At 42.4% G+C, this 19,404-nt stretch overlaps 1 protein-coding gene across 1 annotated transcript; it reads right to left on the reverse strand.

The window, feature by feature from the left end:
• Window positions 1-2,128: 2,128 nt before the first annotated feature.
• On the reverse strand, window positions 2,129-7,877 carry LOC133609696 (beta-1,4-galactosyltransferase 1-like). Its single transcript, XM_061965541.2, has 3 exons — window positions 5,138-7,877; window positions 2,347-3,509; window positions 2,129-2,232 (listed from the first exon to the last, which is right to left on the reverse strand). Exons 1-2 carry the CDS (start codon window positions 5,519-5,521, stop codon window positions 2,802-2,804), a joined length of 1,092 nt encoding a protein of 363 aa, XP_061821525.1. The 5' UTR covers window positions 5,522-7,877; the 3' UTR covers window positions 2,129-2,232; window positions 2,347-2,801.
• Between the last annotated feature and the right edge of the window lie 11,527 nt (window positions 7,878-19,404).

Below are 19,404 nucleotides of genomic sequence, written 5' to 3' on the forward strand. Positions count from 1 at the left end.
CGTTCCTTTGTGAGCGTTGCTTGCAGCAAGACCCCAAGAATGCAGGTAACAGCAGGTGGGATGCACATAAAAGTCTATTTAGGAAGCAGGAAACAAACAATTACAGCACACCAAACAACAGTCTCCAAAGTAAAGTGATCCAGCCCTGAAAGAGGGAACCAATTACCAATGAGCAACATCTGTGCTGGCAGAACAAGGAACAGAAAATTAAGGTGCTTCAAAGAACAAACAGTAATAACTGACACAACAAGAACACCAGGACATGAAGTGATTCTAAACACAGGTAGTTGATAACAAAACCAAAATAGTCATGAAGGATCATGACATAATTCGTCCCCCCCTAATATAACAAATACCAGACGTTCTAAGTCAGTCTTTAACGTAAACAAAAATGTACAAAACTACGGGAGGCTGGAGGGAGGAATGGCGGAGGGTCGCCACATTGTGCCCATGCCAGGAAGCATCGGCCACCAGTCCAGGCATTGAATCCCCGCAGTCAACGAGTCAGCGTCAGGTGGCGACGGCAAGTGGAACGCCACTGGAACTGGTGATAGGGCGGACGAGCGCGGTGTGCGTGCATCTGCTGCAGGCGTAGAAGTTAGGCGCGTGGTCCCGTGTTCTTCAAGCATGGACAGCAGTTGTGTGGTTGCATCTGCTGCAGACGTGGACAGCGGGCACATGGTGTGTGCGCCTGCCGTTGGCATGAATAGAAAGCCCTGGGTGTGCGTTGTTCCGCCGGCGTGGACAGTAACAACTGCCAACATCATCCGGGGTGAGCGCTTCCTTTGCCAATGTGGAGGTTGAGCGCAGGTTGCTCGCTTCGGGAGCAGCGCTGATGATGTCCCAGGAGGATCCACCACAGGCAAAAAGGTAGATGGTGTCTGGCGAGGACCCACCAGAGGCATTGACGTCACAAGAGGAAAAGCAGGCTACGACCCCACTAGGAGAAACAGGTGGCGGCCTCGCTGGGACAGGAAGGAATGGTGACGGCAGCGTCTTGAGTTGGTCTCGCTAAAAGAGGTGAGAGCTGTTGCACATCTTACCACAGCCCCCCCTCCCTCACCCCCTGTCAAGGAACGGATTCCAGACTCCCAAGAACGGCTGAGGGAGCAAGAAGGGAACTGGCGAATGTCGTATCCCATCGAATCTGGTGGCCCCAAAAGAACAGACGACAGGGACAGGTGAACCACAGAGCTTGTCCATTATGGAGACTATGGGTGCACACTTATCGTGGGTGACCTTCTCCCGATCAACCAATTCAATTCAAGATTCTCGTAAGCTGTTAGCCATAATCATCAAAACTTCTTTAAATAAAAGCATGAAATAAACTCAAAGTTCGAAGGAGCACAGCCGAACCAACAGCAGCGTGAACAAATTATTTTCATTGTTGGGGAAAAAATAAGGATTTCTATGCAACGCAATCTCGGGATAATGCTATCGGTATTTTATGGACCTCAAAGACCGCGTTATTCCCGAGATCGCGTCATAGAGAAATCCTTTTTTTTTTCTGACAAAGAAAAAATTGTGTATGTGCTCTCAGCACTTGGACGTGCCGCCTCGCCCCAGAGGTGTAGCTCTCGGCTGGTAAAGGTAATAAACCGTATACATGTTCACATACAAAAACTTTGTTATGACTTTTAATTCCTCCATTTAGTCAAGTTTAATGTCTTGTCAGAACAGTGCCAGAGCAGAGTTGTCAGTAAACAATTCAATCTCTACTCTTTATTTTATTGTGGTTTAGCCTTTCTTTTTTTAAGTGTAAAAATTTGCAAATTAGGTCTCTATTGTGTTCACCTAAATGAAAAACTGCACTCCTTTTTATTAGTATCATAAATAATCATCTTGTAGCGCTAGATGTACAGCATTTGGCCTTATACTAACACCTAGTGACCAGTCAGTAAACGGCACCATCAATCACAATCTGTTTATTTTCTCTTTAAAAAAACAACGTCATAGATTCGACTGTTAGCCAACAATGGGCTAAATCTAACAAATCAGATTCGACATGAAAATCCCAAGACAAAGTTAGCCCCAATGATTGAAAATGATATTAGACCCTCACAACCACAATAATGCTGTCACGGTTTAACAAGCTGGCGGACCCAAAAACAGACAAGAGAGGCAGGTAAAAAGTCCAAAGGGTTTAATTCAGGCAGATGAGGGAGGAGGGAAAGGCGTCGGCGGCTTGAGTGGAGGTGTCTGGCAGGCAGGCAGGATTAGAGGAGGTTGGCACTGAAGGCAGAGGAAAACAATGGTGAGTCGAGGAACAAGCTACCAGGAGCAAAGGCACAAACAAAAGATCAACAAGATCGTCAAAATGCTGCGAGAACTGGCGAGAAACGTTACCACTTGGAGAGCTGTGAAACGATCTGGCAGCGTCGTGTGAGGAGGCCAGAGCTTTTGTGGAGTGGAGGTGATTAGCTGATGGCAGGCAGGTGAGTGGGCTGATCAGCGCCAGGTATGCCAGACTGGGAAGCCAGGAACCCAAACTCCGCCCACACATGACCACACCCAGACAGACGACACAAACACACAAGACACTGCAGGGACTGTGACAAATGCTCAGTTTTGATTGACAGTAACAATGTATATTGTTATTGTAAAAACAATACATTCCATTAACAGGCTGTCATGCAAAGTTGAAATGATCAAACTTACAGGTCCCATGTCTATGGATGAGTGACGGATACTTAGCAAGGTTCCTGGCTTTATCTTAAGATGTGTAAAGAAGCCTTTAAAATAATGTCAGTGAACGAGTGGGCTTAGACATGGTGGGGGGGGGGGGTTGTACGCTCTTAAAGTCAGTTTTGCATGATTAGGGACCTTTCAAAGGTAGAATCTAAAGATGAAGGAGCTTCGATGTCCACAGTAATAAAACTATAAAGTTTTTTCTTCTCAACACCAACAACAGTGTACTTAAGGGATTTAAAACCGTCGTGATCCATCGTCTCTAGGGTTTGTTTGACTTTGACCGGATTCAACTCATTGGCCTCGTTGTGCAGGTCCCTGTCATGTATGATCATCTTGTATCGTCCGATCACCATGTCCGGTCGTGAAATGGACATCCCATCGTAGATGATTCGGTTATAAATATCATCGTCCTCCCCGCCCCAGCCCCAGAAAGTGTTTGAGAAGCCGTTGATATTTAAGTAGTGCTCCTTGGACAAGGACGAGACGCCTCCAAAGTAAGTGTCGTAAGGTAAACTGAATTGGAATTTATCTATCGCCACAGCCAAGTGTCTGGGATTATCAAAGCATCTGTACAAGTTGCGGTCATCCACGGGCACTAGGTCCACATCTGAGAAGACAAAACAGTTGTAATCGTAATCCTTCAGTGCCTCCACAAAGCCTACATTGAGCAGCTTGGCCCGGTTGAACAATCCTTCTCCGGCTTGGTTGATGACATACACGCCGTAGTCCAACTGTTGCCGGATCAGAATGGGATGGAGGTACAAAAGCCAGTTATTCAAGTGCTTCTGTCGATTGCGGAAAGGGATGATTATCGCCACCTATTTGCAAAAAAGTGAGGATTCGGTTCATTAGTGCATTTTTAGTGCTGTTGCACTGCAGAATCTTTAATATTTTTCAGAGCTAACGCAGTGTAAGGTAGAACAGGGTTGTTTTTCAAGCCATCTTTGGCTTGAAATGGGTATTCTTATTTTTCCAAGTCGTAACAATGAGGTAGTTACCATCAAATACCAAAGAATTGGTTGTCACAATGTCATTTTAATTGGGAGTCTTTTTAAAACAAGACAAGGCAGAACCAAATTAGAAAGTGAACTGAATCCATCTGAACACAAAATTAATAAGAAACATGAACTGGAAACAGATATTTAGGCCAGCCTACTGTATGTGTTATATGTATGAAAACATTAAAAACTAGAGATGTGCAGATCGATCGGCCACCAATTAGTATCACCTGAAAAAGTATGTGATCACCATTGCCGATTTATGAATGCCAATCGCAAATACAGATCCTCTCTGGCTGACACTGTACTCATTTTTAGTCCCGCTGCTGACAAGTTAGCAGCTAATTGCGTGCACATTATATACAGTGTGAAGTTGCATCCCTGAGTCAATAATAATCACCTCTATTGCGGCAAATAACATGCATATGGTGGCATCATTACCATCTAACATTATCACTGGAGGACAAGCCTAAACACGTTACACACGGACAAAGCTAAGCAAGCCGCTAAGCTGTAGCTTAAAACAACACAGAGAAATAAGTGCTTAGTAAAGTTTAAAATTGTAGAACCACATTAAGGTAGTAAGTAAGTAGTTACTAACAGGAAATTAGCAAGTAGATTAATAAAAATCAATAGAGAGGAAAATATGACAACAACTGTTGGTGCGTCAGCATTGTCGTGGCCAGAAGTACACAACACGTAAGGAGGGTGGATCCATTTAAAATCTGTGGCGTCGATACCAAGGGTAGTATCAGTTATAATTCAATCTAGGGTGATTAGGTCAATATTTTTATTTTCTCAACGTATTTCTTTGCAGTTTTTGTTATGTTTTGAATAATTATTTGGACACAGGAAGACTATAAGGGGAAAAATACAAATAATATAAAATGAGCTGTAGATAGTAGTTTTTGCATTGTGTTTGCGTACTATTGACTTTGCTTTGATCAAACAATTGTATGTAATAACAGAGAATAAGAAGCTAGTTGAAATATTATCTTAATATTTTTAATTTGTCCATAGCGCGCACCATAATTACATTAAAAACAAACACACGGTTAACACATGTGATCGTATCAATATCGGACAATCTCACTTATGGACTTATGGACGGAATCGGCAGCATAAAACCCTGATCGAAACAACCCTATTTACAAACTGTACGTACGGTATATGTAACAACCAACCCCAACTGGAATTTGTTGCTAGCATCAGGGCTAACAACTAGGTAGCCAAACACAGAGAAGCTGAATATTTACAATTTGACATTAAAAAAAGACAAAAAGCCCTCTCCCTTATAAGTTTGGTTGTCTTACACTCAAGAAAACCATTATTGACAACCAACCTCGTTTTCCCCAACTAATATTTTCCTGGCAGGACGTCAAACTATTAACATAATCTGGTTGACTAACCGAATGTCAGAGTAAATTGCATTTACTTGCATTGCTTACCTTGTGTTGTGAGGTACAATCAAGTGGCTTGTATCGCCCACCTATATGTAGAGCAGGACTCCCGACCACCCTCCAAACCTCTTCCAGAACCAAGCGACTGTTAAACGCCACATACAGAGGACCTACAAGGTTCGGCGGCGTGTCAGGACAGGTTCTCAAAGTCTTGTTCCCAGCGCTCACGTTTACGGCCTCCACCTGACTGAAATGTGTCGCTGTAGGTTCCACCTCATGAGGCGTCTGCGGGTCTGCGATAGCCTCCAAAAAAATATCCGGCTTTGACAAAAACCTTAACCAACTGAAGGCCGAGGGGACAAGACACGTCACAGCCACGGCAACAAAGAGTATCAGTAATAAAGACACGCGTTTTAATTTACTTAATATCATTTTTGGCTGAGTAGAAAAAGAGCGTGTGTATCATTGCATGCCTCTTTCTTGAAAGAAGGCATTTGGCAAGAGTCACCAGACAGGTTTTGTTGGACTTGCTTCCTTATTAAACACATTTACAGTTACTCAACGTAGCTTGTAGAGGTGGGACTATTTGGGCACCTCACGATTAAATTTTGATTCAGGAGCAAAAAAAAAATTCAGTCCTAAGCCTGGGCCACTGTAACCTGACTTGCGTCAGACCCTTGTAGTTCGCTGAGCTCAACACAACGGTCTGGGATCGAAGGCATTGCAAACTCCTTCCAGATAGCAAAAAATAATGAACCAATCAGGATCGCCTCGCGGGATTTCATAGTTGTGACGTAGCGCCGAAGCGACTGTTTGATTCAAACAACAATGGCGGCACGCAGCGAGGAGTCGTGTGCTGACATTGATTCTGCTATTGCAACTGTTTTGCGACATCGATCGATTAAGTATTTATAAGATGAACAGAGAACGGTTTTGAAGGCATTTATTGGTGGCAAGAATGTTTTGGTTCTTTTTCCGACCGGGTTTGGATTTCATAGCGTCGCTCTCATCAGCGTCACGGGTTGATTTAGACATGAGTGGTTGAAGTAGCACATCATTCAAGATAAGGGACAAGTGGTTTATCCAAGCACATACAATGATATTTTTTACAAGGCCCCGCTTTCTGAAATACATATCCTATTGAGAACTCCCAGATTCTTGTGTGGAGCTCAGCGAGCGAGAGTCAGGTTAGGGCCACTGGAGAGGGGGTCCAGACTGAGGCCAAGGAAAAAAAACATTATAGCCATAGTACACATAAACATGCGTGTAAGAGGAAAACATCATAGAACACAAATGACATTAAAGACAATAAAAAAGCAGAGCTGAAGCAACCAGCCACTTCTACACATAGCCACAAAAGTAAATAAACAACACATACACTGTGGTGGCCTCTACGGTGTTGCATGCCATCGTCTGCTGGGGTCGGGAAGCATGGCCAGAGACAGGAGCAGACCCAACAAAGCAACCAAGAGAGCCGACTCCACCCTCAGCCGCCCACCAACTCTCGGCCAGTGTCCAGTGCGCATGGATGAGCGAGGATACGTCCAAGGAGACCGAGGTGTCCGATACCTGCTCATTCAACCAAGACACTGTGAAGCTTGTCTGTCCCGGCGCTTAGCGCCAGCTCCGAAGCCCTGTCTCTTCATCCGCATCTCCTCCAGTTAGGGCTGGGCGATATGGCCTTTTTTTAATATCTCAATATTTTTAGGCCATGTCACGATACACGATATATATCTCGATATTTTGCCTTAGCCTTGAATTAACACTTGATGCATATAATCACAGCAGTATGATGATTCTATACATTAAAACATTCTTGTTCATACTGCATTAATATATGCTAATTTTAAACTTTCATGCAGAGAGGGAAATCACAACTAAGTCAATTGACCAAAACTGTATTTATGAAACAGTTATTAAGCAGTGGCACAAACATTTATGTCATTTCAAAACAGAAAGTGCAAGACTGTCAGAGACACTTTAAAACAAGCTATTAGTGCACTTTTGTGCATGATGTCACTAAGATGACATATCAAAACAACACTTTTTGTACAGAATGCCACTACAATAGTTTAAAACAAATAAAGTGCACTTTTGTGCATGATGTCACACAAGATATTTCAATAACTGTGAAATAAATATGAGCTGTATAACAGGAAATCAAATGGTGTTTGTCCTTCGCTATGTGGTAGGTTACTGCGGACGTTATTTCCTTCTGTTGTTGACTATTTTTTTCATACGGCGTTCATGTGGAAATGGTTGCCTCGGCATTTTGTTGGTGTGGCACCGAACGGAGATGTTGACATGCGGAGTTTCAAGCACTCTTCATTCTCTAGCGGGTGACTTTTCAAATGATGCTACACATTAGCAGTAATGCTACTTTTTGTAGCAACACTTTTGCCCCACACTTGACAAATTACGGTTGTCTGTTCGACATATTCCCGCTTGAAGCCAAACCACCGCCAGACCATGGACCCCCTGCTGATTTTTTTGGGAATTAATTCTTCCTTCTTTTGTTACCAGATTCGTACCTTCTTTCTCTCGTATTACCACTCGCACCACAGCTAACGTTACCCATACCGCTACCTCTCTGCTCCGCGAGGGCGTATACGTATGTGACGTATGTAAGAAGGTGCGCTTGTTTTATGTCTCTGTGAGAAGCAGAGACAACAAAGTGTGAGAAAAGCCTGCAGTGTAATGCCCGCAGCTAAAAGCAACTGCGTGAGAACGTATACTTGAATATCACGATATAGTCATTTTCTATATCGCACAGAGACAAACCCGCGATATATCGAGTATATTCGATATATCGCCCAGCCCTACCTCCAGTCTCTCCAAATGGACTCTGGTGTGGCAGAGACCCAGCAGCTGGTATCCATGGCCAAAAGGGTCCCGGGAGGCAGATCCAGATGTTCACAAAAAAGCACCGCAGAAGTCACGAAAGGGTCCCGAACCAAAAGGCAAAAAAACCCCCACATGAAAACAAGAGGGAAACACAAAAGGATGACACAAGAGCACAGACCTCCTGCCAACAGCAGCCACTACAGCGGCGCCATCTTGGGAAAATAAAAATACAAATAAGTATGATTAGAACATTTTAGCATTATGTTTGTGTTCAATTACAGTAAGTTTGTTAATCCTAAACATTTCTGCCACTTGATTTTACACGCTATAACATTTTTGATATTTTTTTTTGATATATACTGCAACAATATCGTACCATGGTCCTAATACCGTGATAATATCGTACCGTGAGACGTGATACTGTTACATCCCTACGCTTTACTATACCTGGGACTAGGACTGGGCGATATGGACAAAAAAGTATCTCTCGATATATTTTTACTTAAACTCGATATTGGATATATATCTCGATATATTTTTTGGTGAAAGTATACATATAAAGATATTCATTTTTGACCGATATTCAGTCAAATTGAAGTGAATGGCAACTGTACTGTAAACAGTCAGTGACACTTTTATTAACTCAGCTAGTCAAGATGGGTATTAACAGCTCAGAAAATCAACTGTTTAAGTAGTACGGAATTGCATAACATAAATAAAATAGAAAAATATTATTCCTACGTAAAATAAATAACATAGCTGTGCAAATAATACAAAATGTATCAAACTCAGATACAAAAATAATACATTTGCAGGCAGGCACTTTGTGATTTCCCTTCCCCTTGTCTGAGAAACCTTAATATTGAAGATGTTAATTTCTGTGATGAAAAATGTTCCAACAAATCTATGAGGGCAGTTTTAGTGAAATAACATTTTACGGGCACAGTTCATAGACAATATATCCTGAAGGAGTTTACCAAAGTTGAGCTAAGGAAAATAAGGACAAGATATATTACATACCCAAGTCTTCCCAAAATTAAAGAAATACAATTTCAAATTATCAAAGGAATATACCCTTCAAAGGATTTTTTTTAAACTTGAATTTAACATGGAGGTTGATGGCTGTTATATCTGTGGAGCTGTAGCGGATGTCAATCATCTGTTTGTGGAATGTGAGAGTGTACATGTGTTTTGGGAGGAGATCACAGATTGGCTGAGAAACAAGGACGTGGAAATGTCCCCATTCACTATAGAAGATATCAAATATGGTATTTTTTATAAAGGACTGTATCATAGAAATGTTTGTCAACATTATTATGCTGCAGGCAAAATTTTTTCTACATAAATGTCGATTTAAAAACCTAAGTTAAAGTTAAAGTACCAATGATTGTGGTGAGATTATCCTCTGCATTTGACCCATCATCCTCACTCCCTGGGAGGTGAGGGGAGCAGTGAGCAGAAGCAGGGGCCGCGCCTGTGAATCATTTTGGTGATTTAACACCCAATTCCAACCCTTGATGCTGAGTGCCAAGCAGGGAGGTAATGAGTCCCACTTTTTTTAGTCTTTGGTATGACTTGGCCGGGGTTTGAGCTCACGACCTAACGATCTCAGGGCGGACACTCTAACCACGAGGCTAAACGCTTAATGGTTTAAAATCATCAATCAAATCTTGGAGAATGATTAAGACAACAAAAGCCCTTAAGTTGATATCTTTGTTAAAAACATTTAAATTGATTTAGGTAGCATTTTTTGTCTTTTTATTTTTTTATTATTATTAATTATTATTTAATTAGCTATCAGTATTTGCTTTTGTTGTATTTCGTTGTTGTTGGAAATGTTTTGACTGTTGAGTAAATTGTTGACGTGTGTTTGTTGTTAAAAAAATAAAAACAAAAAAAAACTTTGTGATTTCCTTTCCTGGTTCGATGACCCGCCCTATCTTGCCTCTGATTGGCCTGTCCATAACCAATCGTGAATCGTTATAGTAAAGGAAGAAGGAAAAGGAGGGGTTTAGTAGCCCATGGAGGGGGGAGCGGGAAAGAACAAGGAACACAACAAATAAGCGGCGTTTGGTCATTTTAACGTGAACAAAATTATATCGATATTACGATATTTTCTTAATTCATATCTTGTTTAAAAAAAAAAATCGATATATCTTACAAAATTGATATGTTGCCTAGCCCTACCTGGGACGATACCCGAACATCTCAGTCATCCATTCACACACATATTCACACACCGATGGCAGAAGCTGCCATGAAGGGCGCTAATTATGGGTAGGTGACGTGCCTTGCCCAAGGACACAACGGCTGTGACGAGGATGGCGGAAGCTGAATAGGAACCAATAATTCTCAAGTCGCTGGCACGGCTGCTTTACCATCTGAGTCATGCCGCCCCATGTAAGGTAAAAGCATAAGTTGTAACCAAGAAATGTTCAATTTACCATACATGCGCTTCTATTAAGATTTAATTTATACGCTACAAATAATAAGACATGTCAACTATTCAAAATTATTGCATTCACCACCTCGAAAGGGATAAGGGGCAGAATATGGACGGACAATACAAACTGGAAGTTTCAACATTTCTGATTGCTGTCAAACACTGGCCTCTAGCGTCCAGCGTGTAAAAGCGCACTTGTCACAAAGCTTTCAAAGTCACAAGCTTCCATTGTGCCGTTTCGGGTCAAAGAGTCAACTGACAATCATTGCCATGTCATCACAAACGATGCGCTAAATGACATGTTTTCCCAGAACTATATGCCGATGCTGCACTTTCAAAGCAATTTGCTTGGTTTCGTTACGTCTACCATAGGACTACTTTTTGTTTTCATAGCTGTGGGAAAATGTTGACGCTGGCAGCTGAACATACTGTAAGATCAGTCTTCTGCTGGACTATGATTTGTTATTGTGCATGTTTGCTGAAATTCTTCAGACTGGAGTGATACTATATTAAATTATTATTCGTCTTTCAAGCTAATTATATACAGCAGCACCTCGACTTACAAGTGCACCACCTTCAATCAATCAATCAATCAATCAAATATTATTTATATAGCCCTAAATCACGAGTGTCTCAAAGGGCTTCACAAGCCACAAAGACATCCATGGCTCAGATCCCACATCAGGGCAAAAAAACTCAACCCAATGGTATTACAATGAGAAACCTTAGAGGGGACTGCAGATGTGGGGACCCCCCCAACCCCTCCCGGGCGACCGGTGCAATGGAGGTCGAGTGGATCTAGTTAATAGTGTGAGAGTGCAGTCCATAGTGGGGCCAGCAGGGGATCATCTTGAGTGGAGACAAGTCAGCAGCGCAGAGACGTCCTCAACTGATGCACAGATGAGCGGTCCATCCAGGGTCCCGACTTTGAACAGCTAGCGCATCATCTGTGGTCACCTAATCTGTGCCCCCTCTCTCCACGAAGGGCAGAGCAGAAAAGAGACGGCAGATCAACTGGTCTAAAAGGGGGGGTTTATTTAAAGGCTAGTGCAGTGGTTCTTAACCTTGTTGGAGGTACCGAACCCCACCAGTTTCATATGCGCATTCACTGAACCCTTCTTTAGTGAAAAATAAAATGTATTTTTTTTCAAATTCAAGACAAAGTTATGTTTTTTTACTAGTGCACAAAATGAACCGTGCATGAGCATCACCTTGTTCAAAGAACAAAACCAACACAGTGCATGAACTCACAACAAATTACACACCTGCAAATCAGATGGAAATTAGAGGGAACATTGTTTGGGGGTATCCATAATATGCCGATAGGGAGACGTTTTTATTTTCACGACGAGTTGGGTGTGTCTTGACCTCCGCAGCAGAGGCTCCGCCGAACCCCTGAGGCCGACTTACCGGACCCCTAGGGTTCGATCGAATCCAGGTTAAGAACCACAGGGCTAGAGTATACAAATGAGTTTTAAGATGGGACTTAAATGCTTCTACTGAAGTAGCATCTCTAACAGTTACCGGGAGGGCATTCCAGAGTACTGGAGCCCAAATAGAAAACACCCTATAGCCCGCAGACTTTTTTTGGACTCTGGGAATCACTAATAAGCCGGAGTTCTTTGAATGCAGATTTCTTGCCGGGACATATGGTACAATACAATCAGCAAGATAGGATGGAGCTAGACCGTTTAGTAGTAAGTAGTAGTAGTAAGTAGTAAAACCTTGAAGTTGCATCTTAAGTGCACAGTAGTGATGGGATCGGCAGTTCTTTTGACTGTACTGAATCACTAGAATCAGTTCCTTAAATTGATTCGTTCAAAAAATTCGTTCACCGAATCACCCCCCCCCCCCCCCCCCAAAAAGGAGGGGGGGGGCGTGCGTAGTACAGTACAGTGCAGACATTCGTGGGAGAAGCAGCAAATAGGGTGAACGCGAGTCCCTACACAGCTCTGTGCATGCAGTACACCAGGCAGTGAGTGACTGACACAGCGCCACAGTCAGCACAGTTCAGTACGTGAACCTGAATCACTTCTGCAGCAGCAGTTCTGTGTGCAGGTCGGCGAATCACCGAATCACTTCTGCAGCAGCAGTTCTGTGCGCAGGTCGGCGAATCACCGAATCACTTCTGCAGCAGCAGTTCTGTGTGCAGGTCGGCGAATCACCGAATCACTTCTGCAGCAGCAGTTCTGTGCGCAGGTCGGCGAATCACCGAATCACTTCTGCAGCAGCAGTTCTGTGTGCAGGTCGGCGAATCACCGGATCACTTCTGCAGCAGCAGTTCTGTGTGCAGGTCGGCGAATCACCGGATCACTTCTGCAGCAGCAGTTCTGTGCGCAGGTCGGCGAATCACCGAATCACTTCTGCAGCAGCAGTTCTGTAAATATGCAAACAAAAAGAAAATAAATACCTTCAAAATAAAACAAATAAATTAAGAGCCAGAAATGGCAACATAAAAACTAAATGTTCTGTAGCCTACGTTTAAAAATATAACAAAGAAAATATTAACTTAAATGTGCAAACAAAAAGAAAATAAATAGGCTACCTTAAATAAAACTAAACAAATATTAAACCAAGTGCCAGAAAAGCCAACATTAAAACTAAAATTTCTGTAGCTTACATTTAAAAATATAAAAATAATATAAATAATGATAAATGGAAATATCAACTTAAATATGCAATAAAAAAGAAAATAAATAGCTTAAATAATATAAAAATCAAGATAAATAATAGCCTATGTATATGTACATACATTAGTTATTATTTTTATTTTAAATCTTCTCAAACAGCCTGCCCTACACTTTACCCCCCGCCACACCCCCTTGCGTCGCTGCTGCTCAGCCTTGCCCTGCACTGACTTTCTTTCTGTCTCCTCTACTCTCATAACTTCATGTGTTGAGATAATGTGTGTGTTTGTTTTCATGTGGCTTGAGTCAACATTAGCCGTTAGCTTGGAGAATGAATGGAGAACGGATGCCAATGGCATGAAACATATCCCCGCGACGGGAGGAGAATCACTCGCGGCATTGGGGCAAGCAGAGCAGAGAGCGAGAGCGTTGTCGTTCACTGAGTGATTCATGTCGTTAATCCGCGGTGAACGAATTGTTCGCTCAGTCCCTCCCCCCACCCCCATGATGAGTAGCTGGCTGCGTCGTTCGCCGACGTCACAGAATGCGCCAGTTCCACTCATACCGGCATGGTCGCGGCGGAGCTCAACTGAACTGAGAAAGGAACGAATCAGTTCATGAAGTGATTCGGTTCAGTACGTTCACTCAAAAGATTCGTTCGTTTGAACGAATCGTTCGCGAACGACACAACATTAGTGCACAGGAAGCCAGTGCAGGTGAGCCAGTATGGGCGCAATATGATCAAACTTTCTTGTTCTTGTCAAAAGTCTAGCAGCCGCATTTTGTACCAACTGTAATCTTTTAATGCTAGACATAGGGAGACCCGAAAACAATACGTTACAGTAATCGAGACGAGACGTAACGAACGCATGAATAATGATCTCAGCGCCTTATATTTTTTTCTAGATTGAAGCAGTCTCTAATTCCTGGTTTTAAGTTGCAGGCACATTTTTGAGTTATGAGCCTCACCGCTAGTTGGTGGAGCGAAGGCCACAATGACCCCCGTATGATACCTTATAAGGTGTCCCACTCGATAGCATTAGCTAACCGTGTACAGGAAAATGTAAAATGTTCGATACAAGTTCCAATACAAGCAGTCCAGTTACTTGTGCAAAGGGGAGACCCGAAAATGATACGTTACAGTAATCGAGACGAGACGTAACGAACGCATGAATAATGATATCAGCGCCTTATATTTTTTTTTTAGATTGAAGCAGTCTCTAATTTATGGCTTTAAAGGCCTACTGAAATGCGATTTTCTTATTTAAACGGGGATAGCAGGTCCATTCTATGTGTCATACTTGATCATTTCGCGATATTGCCATATTTTTGCTGAAAGGATTTAGTAGAGAACATTGACGATAAAGTTCGCAACTTTTGGTCGCTGATAAAAAAGCCTTGCCTGTACCGGAAGTAGCAGACGATATGTGCGTGACGTCACAGGTTGTGGAGCTCCTCACATCTGCACATTGTTTACAATCATGGCCACCAGCAGCGAGAGCGATTCGGACCGAGAAAGCGACGATTTCCCCATAACTTTGAGCGAGGATGAAAGATTCGTGGATAAGGAAAGTGAGAGTCCATATAACCCGCCAATACAACTCAAACACCTGCACAACACACTCAATCCCACAGCCCAAAGTACCCTTCACCTCCCCAAAGTTCATACAGCACATATATTTCCCCAAAGTCCCAAAAGTTACGTACGTGACATGCATATAGCGGCACGCACGTACGGGCAAGCGATCAAATGTTTGGAAGCCGCAGCTGCATGCGTACTCACAGTACCGCGTCTGCGTATCCAACTCAAAGTCCTCCTGGTAAGAGTCTCTGTTGTCCCAGTTCTCCACAGGCCAATGGTAAAGCTTGACTGTCATCTTTCGGGAATGTAAAAAATGAAACACCGGCTGTGTTATCCGGCACAACAGTCAGGGGGTGCATTCTACGGCATGGGTGCGTTATCCGGCACAACACCTGCCGCAATACACCGCTTCCCACCTACAGCTTTCTTCTTTGCTGTCTCCATTGTTCATTGAACAAATTGCAAAAGATTCACCAACACAGATGTCCAGAATACTGTGGAATTTTGCGATGAAAATAGACGACTTAATAGCTGGCCACCATGCTGTCCCAAAATGTTCTCTACAATCCGTGACGTCACGCGCAGGCGTCATCATACCGAGACGTTTTCAGCAGGATATTTTGCGCGAAATTTAAAATTGCACTTTAGTAAGCTAACCCGGTCGTATTGGCATGTGTTGCAATGTTAAGATTTCATCATTGATGTATAAACTATCAGACTGCGTGGTCGGTAGTAGTGGGTTTCAGTAGGCCTTTAAGTTGCAGGCACAGAAAATTAAAAAAGAAAAAATATATATCCTCTTTTTAATTTTTTTTGACAGAAATGGACTTTCATTTAAACATAATAGATTTGTTGAAAAATGTATTATTGACATGAATCTTATTGATTATAAAATATTGATAAATGGCATTACAATCCAGCTTCTTCAGCTCTTAATGTCCTCTCTACGGGATGAAAAGATTGAATACGTTTCTTCAAGCTTAATGATTGCTAAAATAAACTTATTATTGGGACCGTATAGCTCGGTTGGTAGAGTGGCTGTGCCAGCAACTTGAGGGTTCCAGGTTCGATCCCCGCTTTCGCCATCCTAGTCTCTGCCGTTTTGTCCGTGGGCAAGACACTTTACCCACCTGCTCCCAGTGCCACCCACACTGGTTTAAATGTAACTTAGATATTGGGTTTCACTATGTAAAGCGCTTTGAGTCACTAGAGAAAAAGCGCTTTATAAATTTAATTCACTTCTCTATTAGTTAGTAAATGTAATAATGACACATAATGAACACAATTAATTCTGATAGAACTTGTCCACCCAAAGGTATTGCTTCCCAGAGAAACTTCTTACCTCATATTTGTCAGGACTAGGACTATGGTGTGGTTTGTTTTCCCGTGGTGCAAAGCGACTTGACTGGACACGACGTGAAGGTAAGGACATGTTTAATATTTTAACTCAAAAAGCTCAAAAAGGTATAAACCAAAGGCGCTCACAGCGGAGGTAAAAAAAACTTGGCTATGAAAACAAAAGACTAGCACTAAGGCAATTAACTAAGAACACGAAACAAAAACACTGTGGCCTGGCATGAAGCATGAATAACAAGGGTGTGTAGAGGGTGATGTCGCCAGGAAGACAGCCTGGCAACTGGGAGCTTAAATAATAGTGACATGATTAGTGACAGCAGGTGCGTGACGCAAAATGTCAAAACGTGAGACAGGTGCGTGACATGAGGATGTGAACCAGGTGAAACTAATGGTTGCTATGGTGACTAAACAAACAAAAGTGCACAAAAGGTCCAAAAACAAAACCGAACATGACTAAAACAAAACATGATCACACAGACATGACAATATTCATTTTGAAAAATATTGGACTAAACATAACAGATTTCTTATCCCAAATAAATTTAAAACCGTGTCACAAATGTTACCCTTTACCCTTCATCCAGGCTGTTTCTTTAGAATGCTCTTTTTGTCACATTGAAAAAGAATGTCTATGTCCAATCTCACAATTATTCTGCACTGAACTTTCTGTTGTACTGTTTAGTACTTACAATATACTGTTTGAGTTCAAAGAAAGGGTTCTGTTCTCACAGGGTAAATTTCGTAAAAACTTGAGTATGCTGTCAAACTGTTGTGTCTACTAGGAGTATTACATATTTATAAATCGAATGTTATGTCATGCAAACCAAATAATTTTTCATTTTACTAACCATCCATCCATTTCCTACCGCTTGCACCTCTCGGGACATTATAAAAAACATTACATCAAAGAAAAAACAATATGTAATGTGTAATATGATGCTTTTATTTGCTTTTTGTTTTATACTTTTAACTCTTATTACTCACGTTTCTTGTTTTTTGTTAGTGCTGTTTAAATATATATTTTAAATGTTTGAAAATGATGACAAAAAAATTTTGTGAATACTTAATTTGAAAATGTTTAATGAAATGTATTGTCAGATTGTTCAAATATATACATATATATATATATATATATATAATATATGTGTGTGTATATATATATATATATATATGTATATGGAGGTGCCTTTTTCCGCCATCGCAGCCGTTGTGGTGGTTCTTACATCTACCGTCTTCCACCTGCTCCGCCGTTGAGGTCTTCACCGTATCCCTGGCTAGGGGTCAGTCAGGTACTAGGCCTTTGCCAAGGGCCACCTGGGGTAACAGTAGTAAAGGGGTTAACCTCCTAGTGCCCCAAGACCCCTTAGAGGAGCCTCCACTGCCGGATGCACTTTAACGTCATGCCCAGTGTACAGATGTTAAGTACAATATCACATAGCGTCCAGAGGGGGCGCCGTTAAATGTGTTGTGGGGATTAACAGTGGGGATTAACAAGCACGAGTAAAGGAAGCTGTGTGAAGTTTACAAGTCTCTGGAGTCTGCTTTCACGGATATAAACACTACTACAACATGGTGTCAGAAGTAAGCGAACCTACTGTGGGTAAAAAGTAGGTGTAGTTGAGAGAAGTGAGGCTGAAATAGTCCAGCCGAGGTCGTCATTGTTTACCTGGCTAGCGACAGGCTAAGCTACGCTAGGCTAAGGTGAGCATGGAGAGCAGCGGATCAGCATCGGAGCCCGGATAAGGACGGGAGATGACAGATCAAATATTCTCCATCGCGCCTCCTGGCAGCTTCAACTTCGAGGAGCCCAGCTCGTGGCCGCAATGGTTGAGACGGTTCGAGAGGTTCAGGATGGCGTCAGGATTGAGCAGAAAAGAGGACGGCTATTAGGTCAACTCCCTACTGTATGTGATGGGTGAAAAGAGTGACGACATTCTTACTACGTTACCACTAAGCGACCAACAGAAGACAGTCTATGCAGAGGTGACAAAAGCCTTTGATGACCATTTTGTGGGTAAGCACAATGTCATTTATGAACGTGCTAATTTTAATAGCAGACAGCAACAACAAAGCGAGTCTGCAGAGAACTTTATCACAGATGTGCATAAATTGGCTGAACACTGCAAATTTGGTGCCTTAAAGGAGGAAATGATAAGAGACCGCATAGTGGTCGGGATAAGAGACTCCAGGCTGTCAGAGAGACTTCAGTTAGACCCTGACCTGACGCTGGCAAAAACAATAACCCAGGTCAGGCAGCAGGAAGAAATAAAGAAACAACAGCAACTGCTACAAGGGACACACAGAAATTAAAGGTGCTAATATGGATGCCATAAACACAAATAGAGCGAAAACACATTTTGACAAGCTCCCCCACGCAGACCAGAGCAGTTTAATTCCAAGCCAAGCACTGTAAACAAGACATACTATAATGAGAAATGTATAAGGTGCGGCAAAACGCCACAACACCGCTGGAAACTGTGCCCAGCCAAAGAGGCTGAGTGTCGATAATGCAAAAAAAAGGGATATTTCGCTGCGGTCTGCAGATCATCTCAAAGAGTGGAAGCTATAGTGGACAGCAACACAGAAGAAGACATAGCTTTCATGGGGACAGTTAACACAGAAGGAATTGAAGAGGAATGGTTAAAAGAAATCAGCCATAACGGAAAGAAGTTAACATTTAAACTGGACTCAGGAGCCTCAGTTATAGCTATTCCATCTGCCATGTACTTGAGAGCACGTGATGGCAGGCTGAAGTCACCACCTAAAAAGATTAAAGGTCCATATAACTGTCCATTGAAGGTTTTGGGCATCATGAAAGCACACATTAAAACAGAAAAAAGAGAAATAAGGCAAGATGTATATGTGGTGACAAACCTGGTGATGCCACTAATGGGACTTCCCGCTTTAATAAAGCTGAACCTGGTTCAACAGGTAGCTTCAGTACAGGAGGAGAAACAAGAAGCGAGGTATCAATACAGTGCTATGTTCCCAAAAGTGTTTTCAGGGCTTGGAAAGCTACAAGGAAACTACAAGATAAAACTGAATAATGAAGCAGTTCCTTATGCTCTCTCGGCCCCGCGCAGAGTTCCATTACCTATGAAAGAACAAGTTAAAGAAGAGTTAGACAGGATGGAAGCAATGGGACTCATAAGAAAAATTGAGGAGCCAACTGAATGGTGTGCGGGGATGGTAGTGGTCCCCAAGCCAAATAAGAAACCTCGCAATTGTGTGGACCTTACGACAGCGTGTGCAGAGAGAGACACATACTGCCTGACACTGGAGCTGGAGGGGGCAAGAGTCTTTTCGAAATTAGATGCAACATCTGGTTTCTGGCAAGTTCCTCTACATGAAGAATCACAGCCTTTAACAACTTTTATCACCCCCTTCGGAAGATATTGCTTTCAGAGGCTCCCCTTCGGCATTTCTTCCGCGCCTGAGCATTTTCAGCTGAGAATCTCACAAA

The sequence above is a fragment of the Nerophis lumbriciformis genome, linkage group LG07 (assembly GCF_033978685.3).
Source record: "Nerophis lumbriciformis linkage group LG07, RoL_Nlum_v2.1, whole genome shotgun sequence".
Taxonomy (NCBI): Eukaryota; Metazoa; Chordata; class Actinopteri; order Syngnathiformes; family Syngnathidae; genus Nerophis; species Nerophis lumbriciformis.